General features: G+C 37.2%; 1 protein-coding gene across 3 annotated transcripts in view; it reads left to right on the forward strand.

The window, feature by feature from the left end:
- The window catches only part of SLC24A2 (solute carrier family 24 member 2), a 112,585-nt gene that overhangs the window by 55,905 nt on the left and 34,381 nt on the right, over window positions 1-22,299 (forward strand). Inside the window, exons 2-4 of one of the 3 annotated variants that reach the window (XM_026866443.1) lie at window positions 4,608-4,646; window positions 5,709-5,817; window positions 21,222-21,272. In XM_026866443.1, coding sequence (XP_026722244.1) covers window positions 4,608-4,646; window positions 5,709-5,817; window positions 21,222-21,272 — 199 coding nt within the window. The remainder of the gene's footprint in view (window positions 1-4,607; window positions 4,647-5,708; window positions 5,818-21,221; window positions 21,273-22,299) is intronic. The other 2 variants (XM_026866445.1, XM_026866444.1) reach the window with 2 other exon arrangements.

A 22,299-nucleotide genomic window follows, 5' to 3' on the forward strand; every position in this document is an offset into this window, starting at 1 on the left:
GGCAATGAGATGCATCACCCCCAATTTTAGTTATTATAGTTGAAAGAGATTTAGCAAGCAGGAAAGTGATGTCACCCCACACTGTAGGAAGGGTGTTGGAATCCAGTTACATTTTTCTTGCTGTTGTTTGACAGCCTGCTTTTCTTATGTTAAGGGAAGAAGGTGGGCAGTCCAGTTCTTTGTTTCAGGCTATTGAAACTGTAACATGGATGCTTCAACTAGAGCAGCAACTGCTAGAGCTGCAAGCAATCAGCTTTCTGATCTGGTTTTGGAATACACAGTCTAATAAATTATTCAAGTTATTAGCCATCTTTTATTAACAAGGATATTCTCTATCAAATACATAGAGCTTTTTAGAGATTCTGCTCATCATCTGACTGTCATTATGCCCTTTATTTTAAAGGAAAGAATGAGGATATTCACCGTGTAGTTAGTGAGGCATCATCCCTTGCATGAATTACTTCAGGAGCCTGTTCCTCAAGAACACACATTCCCCAAGAAGTCAAGAAAGTTTCCAGGCTTATGGAAATGACTCACTGATGGACTTATGTCACTGAGAAAAAGAGCTGTGTGATGTTTCTTCATCACCAGTAGACTTTTTTTTGACTCTTCCTGAAATAAAATGTTTTAAGACTTTTAGCAAAGATGGAGCGAATACATGATCACTGTCGTGGTTTGAGCTCAGAGGGCACCTGAGCACCATGCAGCTGCTCACTTCCCCCTTCCCACTCAATGCTGAGAAGGGGAAAAAAAAAACAAGAGGGTCAGGAATCAAGATAAGGACAGGAAGGGATGATCTATCCATTATGGTCATGGTCAAAACACAAACTCGTTAGGGGAAGGAAAAAAGAATATAAATTTAATACACTAACAACAACAACAACTTAATAGAGTAGGACTGTGAGAAGCTTTAACACATCTTGAAAACAGCTTCCCCTAACTCCTTCCTCACCTTTGCTCCCGGTATCTCTACCTCCTCCTCCCCAGGGGTGCAGGGGGTGGGGAATGGAAAGTGCGGTCAGTCCTGCCGCTTCTTCCATGTCAAGGTGGGTAATTTCTGGCATTCTTCCACTGTTACAGCACGGTCCCCCTCTCACAGGAGACAGTGCTCCACAAACCAGCTCTAACAGGAATCGGTCCCATGGGTGTGCGGGTCACCCCTGCATGTTGCAATCTTCTCAGAGCCAAACTACAACAGCGGGAGGGTTCTTCCTACAGGGTCCTGGCCTCCTTCAGGCACAGTCACCTGGGTTGGTGTGGGGCCCCCTTGCCGCAAATCAGCATCTGCTCCACCAGTGACCTCCATGGGTGGCAGGGGGACAGCCTGCCTTCTCACCAGGGGCTGCAGGGAGTCTCTGTTCTGGTGCACCTCATCCCTTTCCTCCTTCATTCTTCCACTGACCTCAGTGTTTGCAGAGGTGTTCTCTTCGCAATGTCTCCTCACAACTCCAACTCCTCCCAGGTTCCCCTTCTTATATATGTTATCACAGAGGCGCAGCCACCATTGCTAACTGTTCCAGCTTTGGCCAGAGATGGGTCCAACTTGAAGGCAGGACAGCTTTCAGAAGCTTCTCACAGGGGGGCACCACTGTAGTCCCCTGTGCTGCTACCAAAAACGCCCACCATTCACTCAAACCCAGAACATTAACCAATACAGGCAGGAGGAAAGACAAACTCCACGGCATGCAGGAGAATGAACAAATATTTTGGTGAATCCTCTAAAAAATTATTGAACTGGCTCATGATTAATCTTTTTATAATTCTGATAAAAACGTAAAAATAAGAGGTTGTGCCAGAGATACTTTTGAATGAGGGTATACTAGAATGCATTACTTTAATTTTGCAAAACTAATACATTCATAGTTTGAAACAAATAATAACATGTAATTACAAAGGATAATATTTTTACTAGTAATTCCTTCAGAAATATATGTAATGCACAGATGACATGTAATTCTGTATCTTTCTGATCCTGAGGGAACTGACATGCAACAGCAGCCATGATTTAAGAGCAAATTTATCTGTACAGAAAGTGTGTCTTTTCTTTCAAGAAATCACTATTCAGTATGTCCATGTATACATAGTATTCATTCCCAGTGCAAAGAAACACAACTATTTTAACCTTGGACCTGTTTTTAAGTGTTGTTATAAATTAACAAGTTGTATAAAATGTCTGAATACTAAATGTTTCTACAAGGGAAAAATAATGCTTTAGAATACTTTGCCATGCAATGTGCGATACCCAAATTACATAGCAGTGAGCATGTAAATGCAAAACTCAAGGTAAACAATAGGAAAATAGTTTAATTTGCCATCTTAATGGGGACAAAATGTCATCAATTACATGTAGTAAACAGCAACACCATAATTTTTCACTGCCATAGTTTAAAACACTATTTTAGAGTATTATTAGTGTTAATCCAGGAATTATAAGTATTTAGTATCACCAAAATGTCAAGCCATTGTTTACATTCCTGTTTTTAAAACTGTGGAGGCATTTCTGCCTTAAAATTCTATTTATATTCCAGTCTTGAACATTTCTTCTAGGATGTAACTTGACTGGCAAGTTAAACTCAGAAACAATTACATTACTAATCATGTGTGGAAAAAAACAATGTAAAAAATCTGTTTGTTGGTGTTATATCCCTTTCCATACTAATGAAGAATTAAATTACTTCAAATGTGGTTTTCACTTTTATTTCCTTAACATATATGCAAAATATATTTCATTATTCTTTCTCTTTATAACATAATTATCTTTTACAAATTAAATTATATGGTACAAATTGTCATCTAGTTGTTTTTATACATTCATGCATCTTCATCCCATTCCTCTTTAAGTAAATGACAGTGTTTTCTTCAACATGTTTGGTTGGTTGGTTTTTTTGTTTTTTTTTTTTTTTAGGAATGCCCTCATATTAAGCCTAGAGCATGCTTAGTATTTTTGAGGATTAGTAATTTTGTCAGAAAAGTGACATTCTTCAGCCCTTTGGCAGGTAGAAATGACAATTTACTCAGATTTATTAATATATATTCTCATGTCTTTCAATATTAAAATTGCGAAACAAATTTCCTATCTTTAAAAGTTCAAACTCCCAGATAATATTTTTTTAACTTTTGTTAAAGTTCTAGTTCTGAACACTCATCCACATCTCACAAACTTTACTTCTGTAACTATACCCACTGATCTTTAAGACTTGACTGTCCTAAATCACTTCTTTGGAGACAAGAAGACCTTTTCCTGGCTTGTCCTTTTTTCTTTCTTGCAAATTTAGCTGCAAGATAAATTTTCCCTCCTATGAAGGTTCCTCAAACTATGCAAAAATAAATAGTAGATTTGCAAGTGTGTGTGTGGATTTGTATCTTAAACAGCATGTGCAGGCACACTATACATATATATATATATGTATATACACACAGTATGCAAAAGTTTTCTAACATGCATCCACTTTTAATGACATTTTAGAACACAGATTTTTAAATTTATTTTTCTTTTCTTTCTAGTCCATTAAAAATTCTTTCCATGATGGTTGTCCTCAATAGAGTGTAAAACCTTTTTTTTGCTAACCATTTCTTGCAGGAGTTCAGAGGTGACAGGTAGTTCCTTTAACAGAACAAGGATCTTTTCTTTGCCTCATTAATGCTTCTTCAAGTTAATATTCACATCTAGTGGGTGTGTGTAAATTTTTGACAAAGAGTTCAGTTGTGGTTATTCTTTTACTTCCTCAGGATAAGCAGAATGACTGGAAAAGGAAAAAACCTTCAAGCTGTCATAGAAACATATTCCATGACAAAAGTTCTGACTTCCTGTTTAACACGAGGGTTAATTCTATTAAAGAATTAATACTTTAATGCAGGATTCGAGACTACAAATCAGATACAAAATTTTGCATTTGCTTGTTTTCAGTGCAAATTCTGTTCTTCTTCAGAAGTGTCTCCTGGTGATGCGTTCTGCTGTAGTTGTTCTAGGTATAGGACATAGGAATCATGAATCATTTCCAGGATACATCACTTGCTTGAAAGCATTAGTTGCCTTTAAAATCCATCCAGAGTCTCATTTTCCTTCATGGCAGAGCAGTATGTGCCAAGTTGCCTGCCCTTAACCAGAGCTGCCAGTTTGGGCTAAACGGCCATTTGTGGGGAATGGTTAAACTGCAACACCTTTTTTCATTTCCTTGCCTAGTCCTTTCCTGCAAAATAGCAAGTAATGTTACTCATTTTTTAGGCTTTTCATTGAAACAGTCGGTCCATCCTAGCTTTCTTACCACTTTTAGTTTTTCAGTCCTCGCTCTATCAAACTGATTGGCGTACAGCGAGTTTCCCTCCCAGCATAATTGTATGAAGTGAACATCATGATCTGCAGCCTTCCTGCTGTGTGACAAGCACAGAAATGACAACAGTTCCTGTCCAAGAAGCTGATGAAAATAGAAGACTCCTGCAACATTGCAGTCTGAATTTACTCTGATTTACTTGATCACTAGGATGCTTTAATTCAAGTGTTTAACAAAAACCTATCACAACAGCATTCATAGAATCAGACATCTGTGGTTCCATTCTTTGCATGCTCCATCTGATACTTCTTTTTGTTCTTTTTCCCATTCATGCAGTCACCTAATTCTGGCAACAAGGATGACCAAACACTGACGGTAGGCAGCAATTAATATGTGTCTAAGCATTTATTTCTCAGGAGGATGGTGAGACAAATCTTACTTTGATTTGCAGAGGTCAGCATTTTTCAAAATTACTAGGATTTCTTTCCCCTCCTATGCTGCTAGTAGAATTTAAATAATTTCTTTCCAAAGATAAAGCAGTGAATTAATTTTTGTGTTCAGTTTCTATAATTTTTCATTTAGTATTTGTATAACACCAAAGATTAATCCATGTACCATGTATTATTGCAAAATACTATTTTCTTCAAGGTTGCTTTTTTTCCTATAATTGGATTTCAGGGTCTTATTAGTCAGCAGCCTGTTGGGTCTGATTATCCTTTTTATTGAAACAAGCAGACAGCTATCCACAAAGCAGGTTTACTCTATGGGATACATTAAATTCATTGATTATTGTACTAGACAATGGCATGGGGAAAAGAACCTGAGAATATGTTTTAAATTTCTTTAAAAGCAGGTAAAAGATTCTTGTATCTTAGCTCCATTGCTCTAGGTGTCTGCACAGCCTTTCCACACTCACAGTCTGGTGTTGCAACCAGTAGTTAATGGATTGAACCAAAGCAAGGTGTATGTTTCACTCTGACTGAGCTTTAGGATTTTGCCATTGAAATAGGGTACTATCTGCCCTTTTTCTCTATAATTTTGGTATTATGCATATTTGCAATGTACAAAACAATAAAAATTAGAATTTACTTCAGGGATTCAATCACAAGGTTCTAAAAAGAAATAAATGATGAATTCTTCATGATACAAGTATGACATTTTTATTTTTGTAACACTTCAAGAGTTTTCACAGGGTATTCTTTTTCCCTGCTTTTTCCCTGTGAGACTAATGACTAATCTGATGATCCATCCCCTCCAGAGAAATTGTCTATGCATATGTCAATGTTTAATACAGTGTATAGTTTAATATAATCTCCCATAGGTGATGGTTGAAAATGTTCCACTGTAGTGAGATGTGAAATTAACTCATAGTGTTTCAGACCTGTTTCCACAGAAAAACCAAAAAACCCTAATTCTTTCCCTTATACTTTCATCTAGACGAAGCCACGGCTCCAGCGGGGAGGAAGCTCTGCATCTCTTCACAACAGTCTAATGAGGAACAGCATCTTCCAGCTCATGATTCACACACTCGACCCACTTGCTGAAGGTATTCCTATTATTTTTTTTGTTTTTCTGCTGCAAAATCAAACAAATAATTCCCTTCTCCCTATGAAAATGTTTTTCGAATTTCTGTTGCTTTCATCAGTCTTTTCTGGATGTGTCTGAATTTTCTGAGTTTTGCACTCTTATGGCATGGTATACATACTTCCACCAAGACTTGCAACTTAGGAAATGTGTTCATTGCAGTGCTAACTAAAACTGATTTTTTTTTTTTCCTCTGAGAAGTTAGCAGGAAGACCATGATTGCTTTGCAATGGTGGGATGATTTGAGTCTCAGTTTCTGTTAGACTTTAAAAAAAAAATTAAAGGCCGGGTGCTTTTCTGGTGAATCTCTGTCTGTAGGACTTTTCTTGCTGTAGTAATAAATGTCTTGAGAAATAACACTTGTGAAGGAATTGTGAGAGACTAAAAAGAGACTAACTAAAATACTACTGACAGAACTTTCAAACTTTGGTGATCAAAAAGTATACCTAGTACTTCCTTGCAAATATTTAAGTTTGTTTATTTTTCTCATTGCAAAATTGTGTACAACTTTTTTAGTTGCACTGTATTTCTTGGACAAGGCAAATCTACTTTTCCATTTCCTTCTTCAAAAGCTGAAGCTGACACTCATTTTGTCAACACAAGGGCAATTTTACCCCTTGCAATCTCCATGCCATTGTTTCTACTCTGATCGTGACTCACATTGCCTCTCTCTTTTGTTAATGCTGCAATATTCACTGCCAAAGTCTGTTGCCTTTTAGAGTGGAGTCTTCAACAGACTGCACCCAATCTATTTCCATTTAATAGAGGAAAAGAACATCAGAAATTAATTGCAGTTATATGTTTGGCTTCGTCAGCAGGTGAGAAGGATTTTTAAGTGCTGCACCCAGTAAATGTCATCTTTACCCACCTGGTAGACAAGTTTTTCACTCTGCTAGACGGAAAGAGTTCCAGTCTCAATTTTTCACTTCTAATGAAAGATTATAATTTTTCAATTACAATCCTTTGCACTCCTCTTTTTCCCTAAAGCAAAGTTTATGGACTATGGATGCATCTGTGGTGTCTCAAACAGTACTAACACAAACAAAAATAACAATCATCTGAAGCAATAAATAGATTTAATCAAATAGTTTTTAAAAATAAGAACAGAAGCAGGTTGGGAAGAGTTCATTAGCAGGGACAGAACCTTTATGACAGATTGAAGACCATGAGAAAGCTAGAAGTGTTGACTGGAGTTCAATTCCAATTTAACAAAGATTCAGAAATAAGATCAGCTCTCAGATATTTTTCCATTGCTCGAGTTTATTTCACTTGTTTCCTAGACCTATTTTGTTCAGCATTCAGACTTTTTGTCACTACTTTTCCCCGATAGCAAGCTTGCACTATGTAGTGTGATCCAGAGGCTTTCCACTTCATAACAGTGCAGGAAAAAAAGGGTTTTGAAATCTGAAATCCATCTTGGGAAATGTAGAAGCCCAGCACATTTGAAAATTAGGTATTATAATTAAATTTATCAGGTAACTCAGTGATGCTCTTCATTATGTCAGTAAAACACCTGAGATCAATGTAGATTGATGGAGATGGTTCTGATGGATAAATTTTATTTAAATTACTCCAGTAAAATATTTTCAAGGTTTCTTTGCTTATAATACATTACTGTTTGTTTGGTTTTTTCCCTCTCCAAACTCTTATATTTGTCCTGGAATTGTCTTCAAAAAGTGGAGTACAAAGGTCTTGTGGCCTTTAAATAAGTGCAAGGTAGTTACCACCTGTATGTTTCATTAAAATGACACAGTTAAAATTTACAAAGGGCAAAAAACACTACATTCACAATAAATATTGAATTCTAATACACAGCTTCCAGAAGAAATGGCGAAGAAGACACTGGAAAATAGCCTATGTTTTTGAAGATATCTAAGTTGGTGTTAATATCAAAGGAACTACTATTTCAAATTTGCACTGACCACAAAATTCAAGTTTTAATTAATGAGAGCATGAAAGTGCCATTATAGGAGTGCAATCAATAATTTTTTTTCTTTTAGAACTCTGATTTTAGTTTTTTGCAAATACGTCCAGATGTTTAGGAGAAATATGAAAAAAAATCCACCCATTTGTCTGTCACACATTATGGTCATTAACCTTTTCTGAGGCATCACCTCATTTGTAGGCAGACTTGGCTTTCAAGATCTTTTGCACTGCAGGCATATTGAAAAGCAGACACAAGGAGTATTGGATATCTCCAGTGAGCACTCATATTGTTTCCTGAGATTCTGAACTTTTAAGTGTCTACATTCATTATTCATATTCAGGCAGTTCTGCAAATCTCCATAAAAGAAAATGTATTTTAATTTAATGGAACTATAGTGACTGGCCAAGGTAGGTAATACTAGTTAACAAATTTAGATGGCATTGTCCTTGAATCTTACATTCAGTTCAAAAATATGTATCATAATAGATATGGGTAACTGCTATATACAATATTGGTTATCTGTTTGTTTCTGCATGAATTTTACCTACCAAACTCTCACCGTGTTCTGGTGTTTTAATCTTCCTGTGTGTAATGAACATCCAACAATCAACTAGTGCATCATGTTTACTTTAACAGACCGTTATCATGCTAGCTAAGGAATTTTTCAAGTGAAAGCATTTCATTGTTAATAACTGAAAACAGGAGTAGTATTTATCAGAAGCGTCTGAGAAGTGCAGTCCTTTTCCCTATAAATCCATCATTTGGGAGGATGTAGAAATGTAAAGGGTTACCTGGTGCTTTCTCTGGCCTTCATGTCTTTTTCCACTTCACAGGTCCTTTCCTACCACCAAAAAAACCCAGACATCATGAAGAAATAAATTAGTGATTTGTGTTAGTTTTGAGTTTTGTGTAAGCAAAGGAAATTAGCTTTGTTGCACTCATGTAGTGACATTTGATGGACCTGATGTACCTGAGGTCAAATCATTTAATGTAAGTACAGATCAGACTCAAAGGAATAGCAGAAAGACACTCTGAGCATTCTTCTGTCCCACTGTAGTCAGTTTAGATCCCCTTGGTATTTCTGACAGTTGATGACTTAGATCAAAGGTCAAAAACATTGCATCATTAGCTGTATTTGTTGGATTTGCAGCAAGAGGAGTATATGAGAACATTACAAAGTGCCATTCTCAAAGGAAAAAAGTGCAAAGGGTGTAAATCAAAGCTTACATGTACAGAGGTACTCTGGCACCCCCTGCACTTAGGCATACTTCTTCTGTCCTCCTCCCCCTCTCATTTCCTCTTTCCTCATTTTGCTGCCATTTGCTTCCTTTGACTTTCCTCATATTATATCCCACTCATCTGCACCCATCTTCTTTCAGCCTCTTCCCATAGGATGTAGCTGACCTATTAAAAATCAGCTTGAGCTGCCCAGTGTTATTGTTACATTAACATACAATGCATTTATAGAAAACCAGATCATCATATTTACTCCTGAATAATTCATTTGTGAAGTCAGAAACAACCTCTACTTTGAGAGCCTCTTGAGAAATGCACTTGATTTTAAGTAGGAAAACATTAAATAAGAGAGAAAGTACCTTAAGTTTTTACTTTCCACAAAATATAGATATAGATATAGATATATAGAGTGATCATGATATACTATTACATACTTGTGAACCTGTCCTTCCTTTTCCCTTTCCACACAACTGTCATTTTGCCATGACTTGTGCCTGCCTTATGAAAGCCAGCTTGCAAACTGTCTGGAATCAGTGGGCTTGCAAAGTGTTCAGCCCACTTCTGACAGGTCAGTAACATCTGAGAGCAGTGGGAGTTGCTGGACGTTTGGCACGTTGCATTCAGGCAGGCGTGCAGCCATGCTGTGGATTTAACAGTCTAAGACAAGGAAGGCTTCTCTCAAAATCTTGGTCTCAGCATAAAGCTTCTAAGAAGGTAAGAGTTCAGCTACTCTAACAATGCGTGTGGTATTCCTTAACGGGACATGAACTTTACAGTATAGTTGAAACCTCATTGCTCTTTAAAAATATAAATATTTGTATGACATTAATTTTGTGTTTGTTTTTATCTTATTACAGAAATAATGACCTTGGTACAGACCATTTCCTGAAGATTAAGATTAATGACTGCCTGTGCATCAGGCTATCATCAACTCCCAGCCAGTCATTAATCCCCAGAAAATCTTGTGCCATATTTACTTCTGCTTAAGTACTGGTCTGGCAATCCTTTCTTTATTCACCAACTAGTGAGCTGGACTGTTCGTAACAGCAGTACCCATATGAATAAGGATGGCGTCATCAGACCTGCTGTGTTGGTCAGGCACCAATCCAAAATCCAAGCAACTCAAACATAAATCATGGCAATCATTGATCATTTGTGGCTTTTTTCTGCTGAGTCCTGTACTTCAGATACCTTTGTTCCTGTTTTGAAACAGATTATTTCTGGGTTATGAAAGTGCAGGATTTACAAAGATCTCTTTGTATTTTTTAATAGAATAGAGCTGTTGTTTTGCAGTGGGAGAAGGGGAAGGAAAAACATATTCTGTATGAAAGTGTCTGCCATGAATCATAAGCCTACCTTCTTGCTACAAGCTGTAGGTTACTTTAAAGAGTGATTCCTTCAGCATTTGTGAAGGGAGGTTGAAAAGGAAAGATACTGGTGGTGAAGTGAGCATTCAGAGCACCAGCACTGAGGCTACCTTGCTTTTCTAGCACAGCTTTATCAGGGCACAGGAAGGATGAGATCTTTTCCTTGTCATGCCACCCCTTTTCTGTCTGCTGATAAGGTGCCACAGGTCAACAAAACATCTTCCGCAAGGGAGGATTTAGCTAGATGCTGACTCCCTTGCTTCCTTGTGACAAGGATATAACTCATATGCAAATACAATCCTCTGCATGAAAATGAGTGTGATATAAATCTCTGTCATGGCTCAGTCCCATCAGAAGTAGGTATCTTTGGCACTCCTTTCCTGTTCCCATCTCTAGTCCTACTTCCAAAGAGTGGAAAACTACAGGATGTACTTCTGCAGAAAAATTGTTGTTTATCTTATATGCTTTATTTTTTTATAAACATAAATGCAGTGCATGTTATTGGTGAGAGAAGTAACCTTCTGTTAGATAAAGCTGAGCTGACAATTCTATCACTTCACTGAATGCAGAAAAATATGGTACTGTCACTGTCTGCTCTGACAAAGAAAAACCAGAAACCTGCATTCATAATAAAGAATGATGTGATCCTCAAAGTTTTTGACATAGTAGTGAATAATTTATAATTTCTCACTAGATCCTGTTGTGTTCCTATATACTGATCTTGAGAATTTCCCAGCTTTTCCACTCACCTCAAACTGTTTTGCTTAATTTCCTGCTTTGACCTGTGTTCTTTTCTGAGATGTCATGAAAAATGTCAGCTTACCCCAAAGACAGCTGAAAAAGGTTGAGTAACCTTCACCTGCCTGGTCACTCATCAGGCTGCCAGCTTTGGTCTGATTTTGAAAAACCATTGTGCTCTTGTTTTTCCCTTGACCTAGATAAGCTGTACTATCATGTCTGTGCTCCCTCCCATTGGGAACCATTTTTGGCTTAAGCTGTTTATTTGTTATATCCTCAGAGAAGTAAGGCCAAGAAGCTCAGCTCACACCAACTCATGGATAATGCTCAACTCCTGCATTGCTAAAGTAACATGAGCACTTTCACCTTCCTCAGTTCCAGCATGTGGATGGTGCAATGCACTTCCTAGCATCATGCCAAAGATAAATAATTCTTCAGTGGCTTATAAGCACAACAGCATTTTATCTAACATGAGGAAATATGCCAATCCTGACAAAATTTAAAAAAAAAAAAAAAAGATACTTGTGGGCTTGCAAAGGAGCTCAGTATCCTTCTTGAACACTTGTTCTTACCCAGCTTGTAACAGTTCTTGCTTCCTCTTCTGACCCATCAGGAAAAAGCAGCCCTCTAGGCAAGGTGCTCAGAGTATTATGGCTTTCTCCTTTGCTGAAGGCTGAAATGTTTACAAGGGACTTCTGCCAGAGAAGATGGGGGCTCCCTGCCAAGCTCATATAGAAATTAATTACTCTTAGTTATAGTCTAGTGTCTTCCCTTTATCTCCATCCTATGGTATCTCAGTCTGCTATGAAGATAGGAAACCAATAAAAAGGGCAGTTAGGCTTACCTTCAGAATGGAGTGTCATGTCTTAGAAAGACAGATACTCATACCTTCTTTATGCAGCTAGCTTTCACAGAGTTTTAAAATATTTTTCATGTAGGTTGGAAGGGACCTCTTGAATTACAGAATTCAGCTAATTTGTGCCCATTGACTCTCCCCCCGTCAGTGGACACTTCTAAGAGTCTCGTTCCCTCTTCTTCTTTCCCTCCCATCAGGTATTTAGACATGTGGATAAGATCATCCTGAGCATTCCATCTTCAGGAATGAACAGTCCCAGCTCTCTCAGCCTCTCCTCATATGAGAGATGCTCCAGTCCCTTCATGATCTTTATGACCCAGTGCTAAACTTTCTCCATTATGTCCATGACTTTCCTGTACTGGTGATCCAGGACTGGACTCAGCACCCACATATATCTCACCAGCACTGGGAGAGTATCATCTCCCTCGACCTGCTGGCAGTGCTTTGCCTAATGGAGCCAAGGATGCTGTTGGCTGCCTTTACTGCAAGGGCACATTGCTTGCAGCGGTGCAGTTCTCTGCACAGTCATTAACAGGAAGGAAGCTTTTTCCTGGGGATGATTTTAAACAGCTAAATGAGATTGGTGAAGAGATGAGACACATCACTCTCCAGTGAGGCCTCCTGCCCCCTTGCTTTTCCTTTCAGCTGTGGTAGAGACCACAGAAGTTGTGTTCCTAATTTAGATACCTGAAGTTGCATGGTTTAATGTAGATGAGATAAGTATTTTTACAGATATCTCCATCATCAAACTGAATTAAAAAACTGTAGGTAGAATTCCCCATGCTGCCAGAGTGAGCAACAGCATAGTTAGAGTAGGAACTATGCGTTCTACTCTGCAACTAAGGGCAGATCTATTTAAATAGACAGAGATGGTTAATATCTGTCAGAAAAATAATGAAGTGCATTTTATTATGAGGTTTTGGTTCAGCTGATTTATCTAAATGTCAATCACAGATGTATATCCACAACCAAAGAAGTAGACTTTTGAAGTCTGGATTATTTTACTGTTTATTTAGCTCACATGCAGGAATCATTTCATTTTTGTCATATTTTGGGGATGTTGGTCTTGATTTTTCTAAAGACAGTGGCTTCACTTCCATGACTGTAGGGTGAGAGGGCTTGCAACTTTTATTCAATCCACAGAATGTGTCTATAGTGAGTGAAATGTATCAAAAATTTATTTTCTTATACATAACTTGGGGTGCAAAAAAACCTTTACCAATTTCTCTAATAATTGACAGTTCAGTGGCAAAATGTAGCTCTTTGTTGTGATGATCTCAGACTCTGCAGCAGTAAGTGTCAGATCTGCTTAAGTTCAAATGGTCTCAAAATACAGAGAGAGAAGACAGCACTCATTGCTAGTTTCATGGATAGAATTTCTAGCTACTTAAAAATTGAAGAACTTTAAGATCAGTATTGCTCTTTGTAGATAGCAAATTTTAAATAATGAAAGTTTTCTGATGCCTTTCTTAAATTTATTTTTGAAAATCTGGAGTTTAATACTTGTGTTTGTTTTGTGGTAAATGTCAGGTTTCGCAACAATTTATTCCTGCATGTCATGTTTTATTCTTTTACTACCCAAGCTACTCACTGCAGGCAAAGTTCTTCTCTCTCACCTCCACACTGTTTTCTAGTGATGCCCTGTTCTTCAGACAGCATATTCTTCTTGGGATTCCCTACAGAGTATGCAAATAAGACATGAATATTTATATACAAGCGTGATCCCAGAGCAGGGTACAACTGTCCTGACTATGCATTTCCATGCTTAATGGATTTAGCTTAATTTTCAGTTTCTTCCTAACTCTGAATTTCCTTGTTAAAAATATTAACATAGAACATGAATAATTTATAAACCTGTACATAACAGAATGATAGTTGCTATGAGGAGCTCTCTATTGATCTGAAAGTGGAAGATTTCCTTTAGTACAGTTTGCACATGGCAGATGACTTCATCCTCCACAAGTTAGTTGGATTTTATGTCTGGATAGTGATAGGAATATATGCTGCCCTTCCATGATTCTCCTTGGACATGCTGAAAACCACAGTGCTGGAATTTACTGCAGCTGGAGTTGCACATGTCAAGTACCCCACAGTGCCTGGCACCACAGGCAGTCCATGAAATCCTGACCCCATCAGAGTAATAGGTAAAGCTCCCAATATCATCAGTAGGATGAGGTTTTCACTTCTACATCTTAGAATTCCCATTTTTGTGATTATTTGAAAATTCTTCAAAGATACCCCTTTCAAAATCAGTGGGAACTGTTTAATCCAATCAGGGTCAATTCTGTTACATATCGGTTGTCTTTTGATGTTATTATATTCTAGAGAATGTATAGCACCTGTCTCCAAGAGGTTGGTGACAGATGGCACAAAGATAACTTATAAGTGAAAGAAGATGGAAAAGGAAATAGCCCTCAGGAACAAGCAACTACATACTTTTCTTAAATGTAAAAAAAAAAAAAAAAAAAAAAAAAAAAAGCACCTAAAAATATCAAAAGCAGGGTCTGACACATGATAGTAATTTAAATTACTTTCTTCTCCGTTGAATGTGTGTTAATAACATGACTTTGATCACCTCCTTAAAAATACTTGTTCTTTAACCCGTATCAATTAAAGCCTTGTGAATCTTCTGACAAATTTCCTTTTGTCACCACAAGAAGATTTGTTAGAGAGTATGCGTGATAAGAACAGTGGGGTTTCAGTCTTCATTTTAAATGCTGCACTAAGAACAGAGTAATAGGTAGAGCTTGCTTTTGGGTGTTGGGACTATCCTGAGCTGCCCAGAACTCTACTGATATGATTGTATACATTTTTAATGATATTTGTAATTACACTCCAATTTGATAAAATTGCAATAAACTAATTAGAATAAAAGCAGACAACTTTAATAAGATTATTATCAGGACAAAAACACCTAAAATAAAAAACAGAGTAAGGACATGTAAGGAGAAAGAACAGGCATAGAGGGCTTCCAATCTAAAGACAAGATGAAAGGTGACCACATGTATTTTAAGAGCTCAGATGCACTAAGTATTACATAATTTAGTTACTCCAAATGTACTTCCTACTGGTCAGGTACCTGAAAACCTTCATTTATATGGTTTTCTTTATTTACTTAGGAGTGTTCATAAATCAGCACTGATAGTAGTATCATCTGAAAAGATGTAATTCTAAAATGCATGAAATTATTATTATTTACTGTATTACTCAGATCCAAAAGAGGTCCTTTTTTTTTTTTTTTTTCCCCACTGCAACAGCTCAGTGCAAAGCCCCCATTTTACATGAACTGTCAGTCTGAAGGTTCAGAAATAAAAATCTAGACTACAACATTTAGTTATAATTTACATAGTTTGGATTATCTGGAGGTAATTGGAGAAAAAGCTTATTAAAACATTTGGTTTCTCTCATCTGCATTCTGCAATGATAAATACAAAGTTCCACAGGAGTCCCAGTCTATCCCAGATGGGATATAAGTACTCTGTGAGAAAGTTAAGAGCTTTATGGGGTTCATAAAATTATTTCAGAAGATTTCTTCTTTTTTAAAATTCACAATATGTGATATCCTTTGGTTGGTGGGATTTTTTGTGTTTTGCTTCAGTCTATGTATGAAGGCTTTCTTTTTTTTTTTTTATTAAAGATCTGCTAGAGGTTAGGATTCTTATTTTCCACCTGTAACGTTAATCTTCACTAGATCTTTCACAGGTTTTTAGCACGGAGAGTTCTTTGTTCTTAATCTGACATCACTGATGAAACCAAATCCATCTTTGATTCCAATTTAGATTGCATAGCCAATACCTAGTAAGACTTTTGAAGAGGCCTCCTTTTTCTGTTTATGGATGTCTGTGATCATCTAATTGAATTTTCTCAAGACCATTACAGCTAGAAGGAACAACAAGATGAAGGAAATGCAACCTGGTCCTCCTTGATCTTATAATAGGAATTCCTCTAAGTCCTTTGGCCTAACTACTCCATGTTCTTTTAAAAAAATGCAAATAAAAAAAGGAGATCCTGTTAAGCGTGATGACAACAGTAAGTGAAAATCAGAGGTCATATCACAAAGATGTAAAGGGGAAGAGTGGATTACCAAATTGATATCTTCAACTGTCAGGAACTTGCTGACTTTCAGAATTATGTGTGGAACCTCTCACACAAAAATTCTCTTCTGTCTCTAGTATTTGGTTAAGCTTCATGTTCACAATCTTTCTTAATAATTATTAGCTTGATTTTAAGTTGCAGTTCCTGGCTGCATGCTAATTCTCAGTTTCAATTATCAGTTTTGAGCTGAAGTCAAACACAAGGAAGGTCAAGTAAATGCAGTGGTGAAATTGCACTAAAAATGTGGGGATTGTGTTCAGTGATTTCTCTTTAGCAGTTTTGTTTTGAGTAAAACATATGTCAGCTCTGAAGCTGTTTAATTACCTGGAGAAGTGTGACATGAATTTTCACACAAATATGTTTTTTATGCAAAGTGAAAATTTTATGCTTGACAGAGAACCCACAATGCATTACTTCGTTTTGAGAGTTTGAGTTCACATTTTTCATTAAGGGATACACACCTTAAACAATTTAGGTTGCTATCTCTGAAATAGCTCTATGTGTTATGAGTATTTTGAGAAACTCTAAGCCAGGTTCAGTTCTGACATAACTAGGGACAACTGCAGTCTGTATCTGAGATCTCTGTAGCAGAACAGCAAAGAGAAATACTGCCTATGCTTTCCTTCTATGGCAGCCTGGGAAACTACATTTAAAAGGCAGAAATCAGTATTTCACTGCAGATGGTACCTGCAATCCTTAGTGAGTGAACACTGAAAATAAACTAAGTAATTAAGTATATTATTTCATAGAATGATACAATCAATAATTTGAGTTGGAAGGGACCTTTAAAGGTCATCTAGTCCAATCCTCATCCTTCAGTGAGCAGGGACATCTTCAGCTAGATTGGGTTGCTCAGAGCCCCATCCAACCTGACCTTGAATGTTTCCAGAAATAGGGTATCTACCACCCCTCTGGGCAACCTGTTCCAGTGTCTCACCACCCTCTTTTAGTTTAAAACCACTACCCCTTCTCCTATGGCAATAGGTTCTACTAAAAAGTTTGTCCTCATTTTTCTTATAGTCGCCCTTTAAGTACTGAAAGGCTGAAATATGGTCTCCCCAGAGCCTTCTCTTCTCCAGGCTGAACAAGCCCAATTCTCAGCCTTTCGTCATAGGAGAGGTGTTCCATCCTCTGATCATTTCTGTGGCCCTCCTCTGGACCAACTCCAGCAGGTCCTTATCTTTCCTGTGCAGAGCACTCCAGAGCTGGACACAATACTTCAGGTGGGGTCTCACAAGAATGGAGGAGCAGAGGGGAAGAATGCCCTCCCTCAGCCTGATGGCCACACTTCTCTTGATGCAGCCCAGGATATGGTTGGCTTTCTGGGCTGTAAGCACACATTGCAGGCTCATGACCAGCTTTTCATCCACTATTACCCCCAAGTCCTTCTCCTCACGACAGCTTTCAATTCCTTCATCCCCCAGCCTGTACTGATACGGAGGATTTCCCCATCCTAGGCTGCAGGACTTCGCTCTTGAACGGAATCCTGTCCCTCAGGCGTGTCAGCCGCTCCACTCAGCTTGGTGTGGTCTGCAAACTTGCTGAGGGTGCTCTCAGTCCCATTGTCTATATCACTGATGAAGCTATTAACAGTACTGGTCCCAATACAGGCCCATGAAGGACACCATTTGTCAGTGATCTCCATCTGAACATTGAGCCATTGACCACTACCCTCTGGATGTGACCATCCAACCAATTCTTCGTCCATCAAACAGTCCATCCATCAAGTCTATATGTCTCCAACTTAGAGAGAAGGATGTTGTGGGGGACCATGTCAAAGGCCTTACAAAAGTCCAAATAGATAATATCCATAGGTCTTGCCTTGTCCACTGATGTAGTCACTCCATCGTAGAAGGCCACTAAGTTGGTCAGGCAGGACTTGTCCTTGGTGAAGCCATGCTGGCTGTCCTGAGTGTAATTTGAAATTACAAATAACGTAGCACTGTTGACTAACAACATTATTCTTTGTGCTTACTTTGATATGGTATGGCACCTACATACACAGTAGATAATAGTAGATAATAGTAAGGCAAATATTGTTGTAATCCTTCAGGAATGTCAGACAGGATTACCAGGAACCCTCTGTTCTCTTCTAGTGTAAAAATATGCAGAAGGGAACAAATTAATTCAGTGATTGTCACTGTTGAGGATCAGCTGTTAAGCTGTGTCTCTGCATCCTCTTTGTTTCATGCAACCAGCAGGGATGCAGGTACTGGCTGTCAGCCAGTCTGTCTGCTATTACCTCCCCATGGGAACCGCATAGCCTGTTCATGAAACTGGATTTTGGGGTATTTTTTCAAATACCCTTTATCACACTACTTATTTTTTTCAATTCCATTTTATTTTAAAAACTGAGAACTTTTCCCGATACAATATTTTATCAAAAAGTACATCAGTTTCCATTTACTTAGAGTCATATTGATGAACCTTATTATAACAGAAAAATTAAAAAACAAATACCAAAGAGCAGATTTAGTCCAAATTTTATAGCAGAAGCCAGCGTAATATAATGGCAGCAGACTGTATAGAAGCAGACCTTTTATGTTGCTGAGCGGCACTGACCAAAGTAATCTTGAAATCCACAAAATAATGCATGCGAGTATGTGCAACTGACATTTTCTGGCATCATCACTGTGCATTGCAGCCAGTGGGCTGGTGATTGTATAAAATGTTCCACTCTGGATATAGGACTATAAAAGCTTTGAGGAACATAATCTCACCAGCAAGATTAGAGTTTTCCAGGAAATAATTTTGCTAACTGCAAGAATTAACCTTGTTTAAACCTAGTTGAATTGCTGAAGGGCCCAGAATATGATTATCATCAGCGTCATACACTCTCATGCATCTCCTTGATTCTTTTCTCTCCGGTCTCTGTAAGGTCAGAGTCCCTTTTTCTTTCCAGTTTGTCTATTCTACCTCACTTCAGATGGGAAGCAAATAGATCTAAACTGGATTGCCATTATGTCAAGTGCCCTGCCTTTCTGCTGCCACTTTTATTTCTTTTGGAGATTTAGCATAATTCACCATTGTTATTGGCTTCCTCTGAAACATCTGCTTCATCCATTAAGTCAGAGGCCTCATGCTATCGTTCTATTAATGCTTAAGTTTGTTGCTATGGTACAATCATCTTCTCAAATTTGTCCATCTGCACCCCTATCCTTACTCTTCTGTTCTCCATGAGTTTATACAACACCTCTCTGGCAGTGTTGTCTCCTGCATGTACTTCCATTTCTCTGATTACTCTTGGACTCCTTTTGGCATCTGTTTTCCACTCCTGTCCTCATCCTCCAGTGGATGTCTCACCCCAAGTCCTAGCAAAGCAGACCCCAGACACATCAAGGCAGAAATCATTGAGGATAAGTTTAAGCAAAGGTCCTGGCTGTAGAGTCAGCAGTTATTGGGCTCTAATTAAACAGCATATGTAGTCCCTAATGCTGTATGCAGGGGAGTCTGTATTGAAGTTATTGAGAGCTCTTCCAGGTAAGGAATTCAAATCCTTAAGACTAAAATCAGGATGCTAGGACAATAGCTCTTTTATGTAAAAGCAGCTACAAAGATTATGTGGCAACACTAAGAACATTTTTGTGTAACAGTATATGCATTGCATATTATTATAAAACAATACATTAAATTCTGTCTTTAAATGAAACCTTTCTTTGCTTTAAGAGAGACTATAGAATGATGTCATGTTTTATTGGGCATAATTTCGTGCAAATAAGACACTGCATTGTACAAGCAAGAGTATGTAAATATTTGCAACTGGTTTTGATAAAATATGTCTGTGAAAAAATCAGTATAATACAATCTTAATTATTTTAAAGTTTAGTAGTGATAATATCCTGTATTTTCTGCCTTATTTATGCCTTATATGACATAAGGCTTTCTCTTTCTCTGTAAATGATTTAAGAAATGTTTGTTTGACAGATTCAGGTATCTGCAAATAGATTTTAAAAATGACCTTTCAAGGTATCACATTTGTATATCATCACAGTATTTTATAGTTAAAAACTAATAGCCAGACCTGTATTGAAATTCACCTGTGTGAAAAAATATTGAAAGATCAGGAGGCGCATCTACTAAAAACAGAATAATTGGACATCATTTGTACATTTCATTGTTTAAGCTGTTTCATAAACATGAAGAGAGAATATTTCCAAAGATAACAGCACTACCCAGCTGTTAAGTACCCATCTTTTAATGATTACACTCTATCAAATGTTGGATATTCAGAAGCTCAGCTGTAAAAATTTACATTGAAATGATGAGTGAAATCATCCACATATTCCTCAGACAAGTAATTTACAAATTCCTCCTTGTGCTTAGTATTTCTGTCCTGGTTTTAGACCTACATTAATTACCGTATTTACATATCTATATTTACATATATGCCAAACTTTAAGAAATGAAGTGTAAAGCAACTTCTGGAGGAAAAAAAAAAAAAAGTTATTTCATCCAATGTTGTAACAAACAGAAAAATAATATTAGTCCTAAAGGTCTGGAGATCTCTGCACTCTATTCTTTTCTCTGCCCTGATAGAATATAGTAATGCAATATATTCAGATCTATTTAATGATTTAATTAATTTACATCTCATACCACCTGATGAAGTAAATACTTTTTTTTCTGATTTCACAAGTGATAAGGGGATGGTTAAATTAAATAACCGCTCTAAAGCAAGTAAACATCAGCACTGATATCAAAATGATGTTTGTGGGACAGCATTATGAACAGTTCCTTAGGTTCTGGGGTTTGGGATGTTTAATTTGGATGCATAAGTATGTGAATGTCTGACCTGGGGAATGTTAAAAGAGCTTAGTTTCCAAAGTTCCTGCTGGTTAGGTGCTACCAAGGTTTATTACATTTGCCCAAATGTAGAGGTGCCAAATTTTCAATCACCTTGAAAAGGCTGAATTTTAGATTTCAGTGTTTCTCCTACATCTCACTTTAGCAAATTATTTATCTAAAGCCAGTGACTTGTGAAATTTCTACAGGGCAAGGCACTGTCATTTCTGTAATCCTTGTTTCGCTGTCCTGCAAATTTTTTTCCATAATCACTGTTCGAGTTTATGAAGCACATGCAAAAACATGTACATTTCTTGAATGTCTGCTGGTTCCTTATCTTTGTGTCTTTTACTGTGATGTTGTAGAGCTTGGATCATATGGAAACCTAAAATATTATGACACAATGACTGAAGAAGGTAAGAAATACTTCAGAATTGTTTGTATCATTATTTTTTTTTTAAGCCCTTTAAACACGTTTTATGTGTTTACTTTTTCCTTAATTTTTCTTAGTGCTGTTTTCAGTTTCTCCATTTTGGAATAACTCTTTTTTGCATGTCTTCATTGACAGCATGATCAGTTATGGCTCCTTTTTCAGGTTTTTATTTTCAGCATTTCGGTTTTGCTCTTTCAGATAAAGAAATACAATGGAATGCTTTTATTAAAGAACATACATGGAAAACCACACTCACAAATTATACAGCACAGTATAGCATAGACTGTAAATGCTTATTTTATGCTATGTTCTACAATGCACTCAAGAAGATGAATTAATTTATGGATGCTCAAATCACTCAGTTTGAAAACAATTAAGTGACCTCAGCTTACTGCCTTATTCAAAAATAACAAATAAACTTTAAAAACTATGCATGACTATTCCTGGAGTATTAACTGTACACTTAATTGCAATGCAAAATTATTCAATTTAAAATCCTGATTCTAGTAATACAAGAAGGAAGTAATAAAGGCCTGAATCAGGGCTCAATGAAATATGGGGAAATTTTCCTGCTGATTCAAAAGCATTTCAATTTATTGTACTAATTCAGGAAAGCAGTTAACTTTGTATTAAATTTCCAGCACATGCATTCAGTCCTAGTGCAGTCAGCATTTCTAAAATTTGGAAGTTTCCCTGAACTGAGACCTCATTGTCTGTAGGATCAGGGCCTCTTGTCCAGCTATCTGATTATAATGCCAGACAGATGGTTTCATGAATGTTCACTTTAGTAATTAGTGGCATATTTGAGGATGGAGATAAGCTTGAGGCCTGTAGAAAAGATAACCACCTCTTTCTAATTATTTTTAATATTGGGAATATAAGGCAAAGAGCTTAATTTTCTGTTTTTAAAAGCACATTTATTTTCTAGTTTAATCTTGAAGTTAAAAAGGTTTTAAGAAAACCTTAGTTATATGACTTCCTCATGATAATTTCTCTGGTTGGGGGGGGGG

Source organism: Athene cunicularia (genome assembly GCF_003259725.1).
Source record: "Athene cunicularia isolate RWA chromosome Z unlocalized genomic scaffold, athCun1 chrZ_part2, whole genome shotgun sequence".
Taxonomy (NCBI): domain Eukaryota; kingdom Metazoa; phylum Chordata; class Aves; order Strigiformes; family Strigidae; genus Athene; species Athene cunicularia.